At 39.3% G+C, this 13,376-nt stretch overlaps 1 protein-coding gene across 19 annotated transcripts in view; it reads right to left on the reverse strand.

The window, feature by feature from the left end:
• Window positions 1–13,376, reverse strand: part of DOCK6 (dedicator of cytokinesis 6) — a 184,981-nt gene that overhangs the window by 125,617 nt on the left and 45,988 nt on the right. For all 19 annotated transcript variants that reach the window (XR_005555912.1, XR_005555911.1, XR_005555910.1 and 16 more), the window contains exons 3-5: window positions 8,716–8,891; window positions 7,354–7,422; window positions 2,298–2,427 (exon numbers count right to left, since the gene is read on the reverse strand). Coding sequence is in view for 15 of the 19 variants with exons in the window: in XM_039336457.1 (XP_039192391.1) it covers window positions 2,298–2,427; window positions 7,354–7,422; window positions 8,716–8,891 (375 nt within the window). In the remaining 4 variants the exon portion in view is untranslated. The remainder of the gene's footprint in view (window positions 1–2,297; window positions 2,428–7,353; window positions 7,423–8,715; window positions 8,892–13,376) is intronic.

A 13,376-nucleotide genomic window follows, 5' to 3' on the forward strand; every position in this document is an offset into this window, starting at 1 on the left:
TATACTCAGCCACTGGGCGTTTGCCTTGCCTCATCGTTTTTATCCTTTCACGGGCTTTGCGATCAGCCAGGGGGTCTTCAAATCGTCTTCTCAAAGAGGACATGAAACGGTTGAAGTTACTGAGTTCTGGGGCATTGGAGTCATGCAAGTTCACCACCCAATCTGCAGCTGGTCCATCCAGGGCAGATTGCACGATCCGGATGCGGGCTTTGTCGCTGGGGATGTCCTGCCCATATTCCTCCATGTAGCTGAGGACTTGGGTTAGGAAAAACCCCAAGCGTGTTGGCTCCCCTTTGAATTTCACCTCCAACGGTGGACATCTTGGAATGGATCGGTGCCTCCGTTGTGGGTGGTAGTGTCTTCCGTCCAGATTGCCATCTGTGGTCCGGTAGGCGGTGGGGGCTCCTGGATCAGTAGATGTCCCTGGGGTTGCAGGTTCCACGTCCCCCTCGGTGTCTCTCCCTTTGTGGCTCCAGGAACTGGGGCGGCCGTAGGACTCAGTATTCTCCTCTCCTAGGGAGCTGAGAGTTCTCTTCATCAGGTCAATAGCTTTCTCTAGGATCCAGTCTGAGTACGGTGCCCAGCTTCCTCCCTCTTCACATGCGTGCAGGGATTTCTCCATCTCCTGCTTCCATTCTGGTTTCTTGGTCCCCCGTCTCAGGGTCACCTTTCTTGATTCCTTTCCCCACTCACTTTTCTTTCCAACGCCCATTGACCAGCGAGGCTTGTGGTCCCGTGTCTCCACCACTTCTTCTCCCGAGGAATCTGACCTCTCAGATCCCAACATCTGGCAAGGTTCCAACTGGGTCAGCGGCTCTCTTTCCAGGGAGTTTTCCCCCTCTCTTGCTCCATTTTCTGACATGGTCAATTTTTGCAAAATCCCCTGGCAAGGGTCTCCCTTCCAGGTGGATTAATTTTGCAAGTCCTGTCTAATGTAAGGACCCACCCCACTTTGCATCTTAAGAAGACAGAACTCTTGGAATAATTCTTCCAACAGGAATCCTTTATTAAGAAGAAGTGGTTGCAGGCATGCTAGACAGGACTTGGGGTCCAAGCCCTCCCATTCAAGGTTTTAAGGGGTTCCCCAGTAGTCCCACCCAATCAACCCCCCTTCCAGTGATAGTTTCAAGTATCACAATTCCACCCCTTTTCTTCTTTCTTCCGTCTGGATGGAGACTTCAGATAACTACATGAAAGGCAAATACCCTTCTTTGTTATGGTAAGGTTCTTTGGCTTTGAGGTTACAATAAACACACATTCAGCATTCAGCTCCTTGAAGTATACTGAAGGAAGTGAGGGCCATAAAGCCCCTTTGTTCTCCCCCTTCTCTCCCTCTTATGGCAGAATCCAGAGAAGGCAGAATTGGGAGTTTCTATATTTGATAATTAAAGATGAAATATAATTGGATTCTGACACAAAGCCATTTAGGGAAATGATAGTACAGGTAGCCCTTGACCTACAACTATTCATTCAGTGACCATTCAAAGTTACAATGGTACTGAAAAAGTGACTTATGACCATTTTTCACACTTACGATCCCTGCAGCATCCCCATAGTCACATGATCAACTGGGTATGTATTTATGACAGTTACAGAGTCCTGATGTCATATGATCACTTTTTGCAACCTTCTGACAAGCAAAATCAATTGGGAAGTCATTTAACAACCACGTTACTAATTTAACAACTACAAATATGTTGCAAGTTGTTAATTTAACAAATATGGCAAGAAAGGTTGTCAAATGGAGCAAAACACACTTAACTCTTGCTTAGCAATAAAAATGTTGGGCTCAATTATGTCCATAAGTCGAGGACTACTGTACACTGTGCACTTCTGAATATGGCCTCACATTCTAGAACTGGTTTTAGATAAGGTTTGGAGTTTATGAGATTTCTGCATATGCTTTTGGCGTAAAAACAAATAAGCTGTGTTCTGAAAATCTGCCACATTGCATGTATTTTAATCCTTTCTACAGCTTAATCCTAGATGATATGTTTACAGATGCAATAGCCTGATTTATAGGAACCTGAATTTCAAATCCATATGTTCAGAAAGGCCAGTCAGATCACAAATGTTGATATAGCTGGGCTCACAACTTTCCTGTCAGGGACATAAACCAAAGAGTACTTGTGGAATTTTTTTGTGAATCAAGATATCACTCACTAAAGATTCTAGTTTGAATCTTATCTATTCTTATGGCAGATGGACACCATCCTCTCACCCGTATTACATAAAGAAATCTGAAGGTTGACAAACAAGTTGCCTAATATAAGTTATTACATTCTCACTTGACTTACCGTACACCCTTGATCGATCCTCTCTTCAACTGCTTCATCTAATTCAAAGACTTGCTTAAATAATCCTTTCTGTCTTTCCCTTTGCCTCTCAGCAGTCATGGCATTATACATGGTACTCAGTTTCTGGTACCTAAACAAAGGCAGAAAAACAATATTACTCTTGTTGGAAAACTATTGATAGCATGAATGCAGAAAAGATTTAAAGGCAATCTAATCAAATGCACTCTAGATTAATTTATCTATGAATATTTGAGTGAACTGTACAATTTCTTAAGAATTCTGCTTTCTCTAAAACGAAATTATTTTCAACACTGGCATTCAATCACTCTCACAATTAAACTGGATTTTTCTACGTTTCTCATACAGAGAAGGTCCCTTCCAACTATTATTATTATTATTATTATTATTATTATTATTATTATTATTATTATTATTATTATCATCATCATTATTTAGATTTATTATAGCCACCCTACTCCAAAAGACTCTGGATAATTTTCCTTCAAAAGCAGAGAAGGGGAAACTTTCTTTCTATGACCACATTTTCTTGGGGAGCATATATACAGTGGGCATTGGTGGGACCCAAACAAACTTCCCTCTCTTTCTACCACTCCTTTATTATCATCTTTATTAAATTACACTCAAGCTATCATGTGGCTTTCTAAGTCAAAGTCTGCCTTCTATTCCATGTCTCTGGAAATCAAGGTTAGTTGCCAGGAACTATAGAGGTTGGGCAGTGATGCAAGCTTGTACATTTGATCTGAATGGAGGAAGATAATGTTTTTGAGATTCCCCCCCCCAAAAAAAAGGGGGGGAGGGGGAAGTGTGAACCTGGCACAGGTTCTACACTGATCAATTACAGAATTCAGAGGGTTTCGATTGTTGCCCTACATTTCTGTAGAAACTGCTCTGAGAGCTTTTTGTTCATAACCAATAAACAGATATTTTAAAGAATGTTTATTTGAAGTATTTTCTGCCAGCCAAAGATAAGGAATTTAATACAGGGAGCATATCTTTTCCAATCATATGCCTACTATGTCTGGACAAACACTATTATTAAACACACTATAAACATATCAAAAATGCCTGGCCCATCTGGCCCATTTCTCCAGATGTCTCTTCAGAAATATTTAGTAAAAGTAAATATGTGATGTAATATCCTATTCAGTGCTTTTCAAGCGTTCCCCCAGCCTCAGATCCAGATGGCAGTGGCCTGGAGAAGGCCTCCGGTACCCACATCAGGCTGCTGGAGGGCCACGGAAGCATCCCCCTGCCTCAGATCCAGGCGGCAGTGGCCTGGAGAAGGCATCTGGTGCCTGAATCGGGTCGCTGGAGGGCCACGGAAGCGTCCCCCAGCCTCAGATCCAAGTGGCAGCAGGAATCACAGCAGAAAGAAGACGGATTTTTTTCAAGGTGAGTCTGGCACGGCAGGAAGGGAGGGGGAAGCATGAGGTATCTTAATGGGTTGGGAAGGCCTTGAGGGCCTGTTCCATCATTAGGCCCTCCATGTTCACTTAACGAGCTGCGTGTGTCTTAATGAGCAAGAGAGTGATCTCATTCGAGGTACAAGATTCACTCCGAGTTTTCAAGTGACAAGTGGAATGGGTAGGCTCCATTAAACTCATAACTCAAGGACTACTTGTAAATATTTTTCTCCCATCAATAAACTTAACCCTGTTATATGGCATAACTGCTGGCTCAACTGCTTGTTTGTTGCAAAATTATAGTGAAAGAGTAACTGGGGGAAAATATATTTCCCCAGGGTTTTAGGTCAAGTTGAATGAAATCTTCATTTGGTTGTCTAATTATTCTGTTTGATCAGCATTTTATACTTTATACTTTTTTTTAACACTATGATTATTTTTCTGTTTGCTTCTGTTGTATGCTTCCCAGATTCACATTGACTAAGTTGAGCAGCCCTATAAATCCAGGGGACTTCAGTTTATTCAGTACATTCTGAAAGAAGAATGGATGGCGACCAGGACAGAATTCCATTATCTTCTCATACTACCTATATGGCGAATACAATGGTCCACTATCTTATTCAAAACATTCTGAAATCAACAAGATTTACTGGACTGGAGACTTCCGGTTTCATCACTGCAGCAAGGCAGGCATAGGGAATCAGGGCTCTGATTCCCACGCTCGATTTCGTCCTGCTATGGGTCTGAAAAGGACGGAAAGTCATCCCGTAGAGGTGACAGACCAAGAGGGGACCCTTGCAGATCACGGAAAGGTGGTAGCCGACCCACTTGATCCAAGGAGCCCTCTGGAAAGGCAGGAGAAAGACTGGCTCCATCTATGCAGCCAGTCAGAAGCTGCTGACAGCCAGGAGAAAAGCAATTCAAAACAAGCGTGAGCAACATTTTGGACTTGGGTGAAACTATTTTCCTTTTTTCTCTACAATGTGAAAACTTGTTCTGGGGAAAAAAATATCCAAAAGCAATTTCCCAGAGTTGAGGGGGGGTTATCCCTCCCTCCCAAAAAAGGCAGCGGTTTAAGTGTTTTGGAGGAAACAGAGTTTACAACATCATTGTAGATATAACAGAGAGAAACAGAAAAAAGAAAAGTTTGGGGAGTTTTAAATTTTTTCCTCTTTTTATATTATTTTATATTATTTTTGGAGAATATTGGATCAAACTTGGTTTAAACTAACTGGAAAATTACAAAATCGGCATCTGAGGACATCTAGTGGCAAGAACAAAGAACCACACTAAACCATTTACTGAACTTTTCTAATATTTTGTCTAGAAACTTAGAACTTGGCTAGATGCCCAGACATAGTTTACAGTTTAAACACTTTGATGTTTGATGTTTCTGACCTTCATAGTCCTATGGATTATAGCTGAAAAGAGAAGAGTTTCTTTGGGCTGTTTTCTTTTCTGCAGGATGGATTATAGTTAAAAGATATAAACTACTTTGAAACCATCTGTTTTTTTCTTTGGATTATTTTACAAGCTGCCTAAAGACAGAATGAGCGTGGATTATAAATTCTTAACGTTGGACTGGAGAATTATTTATGGATAGTGGAAACTGAAATAGTGGAAAAACCTCTTGGAGAAGACTTATGGACTATTAAGTCAAATAGTAGGTCTTGGTGGATTATAAATTTTGACTAAGGGGCAACTTTGGATGCTGAACAATTGTTTTTGGAAGTGAGCCCTATTTGTTTGGATTATAAATATTGTTTGAATTGTGATTTTTACAGCTACTTAAAGACAGAGTGAGTGGTAAGGAACTACTGCTAGCAAGATGTTTTGGACTAATTTTTGGCAAAGGGGCAAAATCGGATCTTGGGATAAATTTTACTTTTTTTTACTTTTTCCTTTTTATCCCTCCTATTGGTATGGGGAGCCCAGTGGATTATAAATTATTAACGTTGGACTGGAGAACTACCTATGGACTGTGGAAACTGAAATAGTGGAGAAACTTCTTGGAGAAGGACTATGGATTACCAACTTGAATTGTTTTAACTGTTTTTGAAAGTGGGCCCCATCTTCAGAAGTGGATTATAAATTTCTTTTTTTATCTTATTGATCTAGAGATTACAGATAAGGACTACAAGAACCATTTAAGATAATTTTGAAAGATATATTGTATTGAATATAGTGTTAATGGCTTGGTTGAAGGCAGGTGTGGGGAAAGTCTTAGAGTTTGAAAAAGGAGTTTGGGGGGAGTAGAAATAAAATGAGTGTTCCAAATTTAAGTAAAACTGGTAAGAAAGCGCCTTCAGCCTCATCCTCATCCTCATCCAGCCTGGTGTATAAGAGATCAATTGAAGCAATGCTCCAACAAGAAAAAGTTAGAAATTTCCAGAAGGAGATGTAAGCAACACTACAAGCGATTCAAGAAGCAATTTCCTCTCACAAGGATGATACAAGGAAAAATCATGAGGAGACAAAAGACAACCTTGATAAAATGAACCAAAAAATTAACAACAGATTTCCAATTAGAAAACTTTAAACAGATTGTCATAAAAAAATGAACAAAGAATTTAAAAAGTAGAAGATATGTCATTAGAGACCGACTGATTAAAGTTGGCAGAATTGAAAGATGAGAACCAAAAGCTGATGCAGATCAACAAAAAATTGGAAGATTCAATTGCAGTTACGGAAATGGAAAAGGCATCTTATTTCCTAAGATTCCAAAGCATAATAGAGGATAAAGAAGAGGATCTTGCGGACCTTGCGGATCTGATAACGGAACTATTGGCTGAAGAACTGGAAATCGGGAAACAAGAAATGAAAGAAGAGTTAGATCAAATATTTCGAGTCAACTCAAGCTACGTGAGAAGAAATAAAGTCCCCAGAGAAGTACATGTTAGATTTGTCAAAATATCGATAAGGGATGAGATTTTGAGAAGAGTGAGAGATGATCCTCTGCGATACAAAGAAAAAGATATTGTAGTCCTGAAGCAGATTCCCAGGAGAATAAGAGATGTACGATGAGAATACCAATTCCTGACTAGAAAATTAACTGAAAAATATTAAGCACTTGTGATTATAAAAATTAATAAAAATATGTATAAAAAAAGTTTACTGGACTCACCTATTTAATAAGGAAAGACATGGGCTGCAGGAAAATGAAATATACTGATATCACATAGAAGCTAAGCTCTTCTTCCATACAGTGATTTCCATGTCAAAGACACATCTCACTGAATCATTACTGGGTCATTGTTAAAACTATAAATATGGCTTTGAATATATAACTCCTATATATCAAATAGACAATCACCTAAAAAGTTAATACAAATGCAGGTATGCCCAACCCAGATCGAAAAGGATAAACTGGCTCATGTGTTTAAAACTTATATCATTATCACCACCTACAACAGGCATGTCAAATTGCCGGCCTGCGGGCTGGATGCGTCACACCGAAACCGCGCCCACCCCATTGCTGGCAATGGGGGAAAAGTTGCGATACATTGCGCAACGTCACATGACGTCATGAGTTTGACATGCCTGACCTACAAGAAAACCACTTCTTAATGTTTCTTAAAAAGCCTGCAACAATGGAGACCCTGTAAATGATAAACAAATGTTACTAAACTTACTTCCTATGAACGATGACCCAATCTTCCATGTAGGCTTGGACAGCATCTCTTACCCGGGCATCTTGTTTCCTAAAGAAGAAACATGTGTAAAAATACTTTGTAAAAACAACAAGCTGGCTTAATGTCAGCCTGCATCTTTGCTTTCTTTCAAACTTGCTGCCAGCTGCCATGGAAACTATAGGGGGGAGCACTGAGTCTTTCGGAGGGGAAGAATGCAGGAGGTGGAAATAAAATTTCTGAGAAGTGATGAGGAGGCCTGGTCTCAGGCAGGCCAGCTTGGGTTGTTTAACATTTTGGCTTCAGAATACATAAAGGAATACATAAATGGTGCACCTGGCCAGAGACTTTCCCAAAACATGTTCTTGGCCGATGTTTGAACTCTGATTGCTTGGCTACTGGGGGGTAGGCTCTGGGATTTGTTTCCATTTGTTTCTTCTCGTGAATTTTGCTTCAGATCTTGCCTGACTGTTACTGTATTCAGTTCATTCCTAGTAAAAGTGCCATGCCCTGATACTCGCCCCGGTCCCAACCCCCTTCTGCCGGAGACCCTCAGATCCGCCCCAGTCCTGCCCAGTCCTGCACTAGTGCCCGACGCAAATGATGTCGAGCTGGCCACACCCACCCAGTAGGTCATGCCCATGCCAGCCATACCCACCCAGTGGGCCACGCCCATCTGGCACCCTATGATAAATAAGTGGGGTTTGGGTTGCAGTTTGGGCACTCGATCTCTAAAAGGTTCGCCATCACTGTTTAGGATTTCCTGCCTGAGCAGGGAGTTGGACTAGATGACCTCCAAGGTTCCTTCCAACTATTATTATTACAACAACAACAATAATAATAATAATAGAGTCAGCCAGGTCCTTGGATGCTGATGATCATTTTAGAAAATTCTTGCAACTCAATATCCAGCAATACACCAACTATATCTCAGATATTTTTTCCCATCTTTATGCTATTCTCATGTGAAAAGAAAGATAATAAAGTAGTATCCATAGGTCATTCTAGGAAAAGTCTACAAGGGAAATCCACTCAAAATCATCTTATACTGTAATACCCAGTAGTAACACATCTGGTAGTTGTATTCCTCATACTTATATAATCCAAAAGGCCTCAAATAGCATAAAATTGCCATTTAGCGATATTTTGAAATTAACTATTGATTTCCTCTTTAAAACCCACTTTCATTTTAACATGTTTCCACTCGTCAGCAGCACAAAATTAAAAAGCTCTAGTTCAGAAAATGCAAGCATGCTGTCAAATTGTCTGCGCTGGTATTGCTTGTATCCTTGTGTCTTATGGGGTAAAAGGAATGAGGAACTATATGATAGAACTATCTCAGTAATTATCCATCATATCACTTACTCATCCTCAGGGACACCAGGTTCTAGGGTCCGACAGTACCGGGATTCATGGGTCACTTCCAGGTCATCTGCAGGGAACTCAATCAGGTCACGAAGTGGGCCTGGTTCAGCACCTGGCAAGTGCGTGCTAAGGTATTTCTCAAAGTCAATTGGCTCTACCACTTCTGTCAGAGGTAACTGAAGGAGAACAAAAAAGAAAGAAAACAGAGAAAGTTACAGGTAAAAAGGAACACAGGATGCAGCTGATTCATTTAAATTACCTGAAGGTCCTGAATCACTATGCCATGCTTGTTGTGGTTAGGATAAGATGAATCCTTGATCATTTTCAAATTTAGAATTTTTGAATGAATGCCTGTCATAATCCTCCATTTATAATCACAACTAGGCCAGGAATCTCAATGATTGAACAAAGATAATGACTTACTTCCTTCATAACCAGACACTGATTCACACACTGTCTTTTGTCCCTTAAACAACTAACTTCTCTCTTTTTAAGGACCTCTATCCAACTATGATTTTTCTCAACCTTTCCCTTTCTCTCAACTCATTCATTCTTTCTTCATGTGTTTTATTTCATAATTTGATTCTCATTATTTTCCCAATAAGACCAAATTTTTTCAACACAGTTTAATATTTTGTCCTCTTTCATTCAGCACACATTTTTTTTTACTCTTTCTCTTCTAACGTACCCAAATGAAAGCTGACTCAGTGACTTTGCCTTAGCAACTCTTTCTCAGCTAAACAACCTCACAAGATTGTTGTTACTATGGAAAAAATAGGAGGTGGGAGCATTTTGTATGCTGCCTTGAGTTGTACAAAATAAAGATGGAATATAAATCCTCCTCCTCCTCCTTCTCCTCCTCCTCCTTCTCCTCCTCCTCCCCTGAAATACCCATCCCTCCAATCTCACTCTCTAACCAAGTGGGCAGACGCATGCCCTCATAAAGATTTTTACATTCTTGAACAAACATTCATTCCTCTCAGCAAGACCTTTCCCTATAGCTAGAAGGTCAAAATCTATTAGATTTAATAAATTATTATATTTAAAGGTAGTAATTACTGAAGAAAGGTATGCAAAATTAGCAACGAGCTCTCATTTTTGGACATATACTATATGTATATCTCATGCAATTATTTCCTCCATTTTTCCTTTAAAACAGTTACCTTGGCATTTCATATTCAAATGCATGTTTCTCAGTACCCTGTACAAGCTATCTAGTATTTGCTGCAAAATAGAATAGAATTTTGATTCTTAGCAGCACAAAATCATCTTCACATGAAACCAAATTCATGTTCATGTCTAATCACACACCTCTAAAGGCACCATAAATATTTTTATGAATTTATCTATAAATACATAAGCAAAATACATCATACATCTTGCCTTGCTTCTTATACAAGGCTGAATCATTTGCTAAGTATTCTGTTTATTTTCACATGTCAGTCATATATTGCATATACTGCACCACATACCACATTCAGCAGCCATTCTTCAATTCCATATTAATGCAAAGCACTCTATTATTCAGGTCTAATAATTGATCATTTTATAGAAGTTTTATTTTCTATAGCTCTGCAAGCAATTCAGAGTAAATACAGACAATACAGATTCAGCTTCCTTTTTAACATTTTTCAGCTCTTTCTCAAAAAAATTGCAAATCTTAGTTGAAGGTTCGGACTCAAAATGCTGGGCTGGCTCTGCTGTGCCACATTTAGGCACAAGTGATCTGATGTTAGGACCCTGCATTATGAAAAGCCTGTGAAAACAAACAGATAAAAAAAACATTTGCAGTTTTACATACTAGTTTTCTTATAAAGGGTACTTCTGCAAATATACGTATTGAAAATAACAATATTAGCTTGTCATTGCAATTTTGTTAAATAATTAAATTTTATTATTTCTATTTTCAATTTCCATTTTTAAAAATAAGTCATAATCACTTCAAAGCATACCTCCACTGTAAATTTCTTTGTTAGAAGCTCCTGTTACAGACAATGTGGTAGCAGCTTTACCAGATGAAAAAATGCTAGATTTAGCCCTTCATTACTATCAATAAACCCACTGATGTTTTGAAACTTCTTCCAAGAAATTAACCAGACATTCGGTTAAATTTCCGGTAACCACAATAAGAAACTCAGATAAATAAAAATGCACAAACTCATATTTTACCATATTCAAGAATTATTATGCCAGGCATGGCACGGGAATCCAATGTTCATCAGTTGTCTTCCAGTTAGGAGTAGATCCAAACAGGTTATGAATAAGATATTAAAGAACATAAAAAATAGCAGCACTCATTCCTACAAATGCTAAACACACAAGCTATGAAATAATATATATGAGTAGAACAAATGTATAAAATATTATGACATAAATAAAAAATATCTGTCTTTCGCTGTGGGCTGATGTGACTAAGGATAAGCAAGAGACTGAAGATCGAGCAAGTGCTCTCTAATACCTTGTAATGTGAAGTCAATTAAAAGTGTTTGCCTTCATAACCTGCTGCAAGTGTAGGTAGTCCTTGACTTACGGCCACAACTGAGCCCAACATTTCTGTTGCTAAGTGAGATGGTTAAGTGAATTTTGCCTCATTTTACAACCTTTCTTGCCACAGTTGTTAAGTGAATCACTGCAGTTGTTAAGTTAGTAACAAGGTTGTAAAGCGAATCTGGCTTCCCCACTTTGCCTGTCAGGTCAAAAAAGATAATCCCAGGGCCCTGGGGCAGTGCAACCTTCATAAATATGAGCCAATTGTCATGCATCCCAATTTTGATCATGTGACCATAAGGTCAGGTAAATGTCAAAATGGCCATAAGTCACTTTCTTCAAACTTTGAAAGGTCATTAAATGAAAGATTGTAAATTGAGAACTTCCTGTACATCTGAAATTCTGTCAACAGTGAATGCCTTCAGTTACATTTTAACCAACTAATTCCTTAGTCATAAAAAAGCAGTATCTGAGGGTGTTCAGTTGTTTTTAATCAACAATTTCATTTCCTTAACAATGCACGAGATGAAAGAATATTGCAACACATGAACAGTTGTATGTAAGTGTTTATATTTCTCCCTTTTAAGAAGGGGTGTGTTGCTCAGATTTATGAAGGAAGTTTTAAAATTACTGTGGGTTCAACAATAGACTGGCACTTGGGTTTAGTTAATTTTACAAACTTTAACTCTTGGCAGGCTGCAACACAAAGGTAACTGGGGCCCTGACTGGATCTCCATTGTATTTGGCTGCCTAGAATTTGCTGGAAGGCTTTTGCTGAGAGGTTTTACAAACTTTAACTCTTGAATTGTATAAGTAAAAATCAAAAACAGCGGCAAGTGTGTCTGAGATTCCCTGTATCTAAGAATGTCTGGCTTAGTTCAGTGCAACACTTGCCTTGCAGCTGTCTTTCGCAATAACCTTTTCAAACTTGGTAACTGTCCTATCTGTAAACAAATTACTAATCTACAAGGACAGATTATTTATCTAGGGTCTGTAATCTGTACTCTTCAGGCAGAAAGTAGGTGTCCAGTTCAGTCCCACTACTCTACTGAGCCTCCGTGCTAGCAGCCCCCTCTGCCACAAAGATCCCGCAGGAGAAGGGCAGTGTGGACAACCGTGGGATCTGGCAGGGTGTGAGTTGTGAGCCATAAACACAAAGCTTTCACTGTGTCCCTGCACAAGAGATACAGTACCCTTGCTGACCTTAATAGGGACATTAAGGAGACAGGTAAAGGTATTTGTGATAATAACTCAAATAAGCAGGGAATTGTGGTCCGAGATGAAGAACTTGTTTTTGACAGGGAGAAGCATGAATCAGGTATTACACATCTGTCATGCAAGAACAAAAAGGCATCCAAAAAGAGAAGCCACCTTCTGGTAGGTGATTCAATTATAAGGGATGTAAATTTAGGAAAGGACACAAGAGGTTTCGAAAGAGGTCAGATGTCTTCTAGGTGCTACTGCCAGAAGGGACAAGAAGCGTATTTCTAAAATAATCAAGAATGCTAGCAAGGACTGTGACGTGGAGGCTATTGTACATCTTGGCACTAACGTTCTGTCCCAAAAAGATGTACTCTCTATGCAGAACGATTTCCAGAGCTTGGGGCAGGAACTTAGTAGAACAGGCTGTTGGCTTACTTTTTCAGAAGTTTTACCAGTATATAAGGAGCAAAATGGAAAAGGCCAGCGTATAGCACAATTCAATATGTAGATAAAGGAGTGGTGTAAAGGGGAAGGGTTTGGATATATTAGTCACAATGTCTGTAGTTGGTCCAATGAAAAAATGTACAAAAGAGATGGTTTGCATCCATCAAAAAAAGGGACTGAGTTACTTGGCTATAAATTCACAGATTTTCTGGAAGAATATTTAAACTAAACAGCGGGGACAGTGAGTTAATTGATACAGAACATCCCTGTCCCCGGCAATCTAAAAACTATAGGGCTATCAGTGCATGTAACATAGATGTGTGTGTGGACAAGAATATCAACCTTGCTGTTAAGCAAAATCAAGCTTCTAATAGCAAGTGTCACACAAAGTGCACTAACCAAATAGGTAGTAAGACAATAGGGGAACTCAGGCACCACACAGGTTATGTAGAAAGTAAACACAGGGTCAGTCATAAAGGACTCAAATGTCTATATACCAATGCGCAGAGTATGAACAGCATACAGGG

This window comes from Crotalus tigris, unplaced genomic scaffold (genome assembly GCF_016545835.1).
Source record: "Crotalus tigris isolate CLP2741 ecotype Arizona unplaced genomic scaffold, ASM1654583v1 scf7180000017666.379230911805:20528666, whole genome shotgun sequence".
Lineage (NCBI taxonomy): Eukaryota > Metazoa > Chordata > Lepidosauria > Squamata > Viperidae > Crotalus > Crotalus tigris.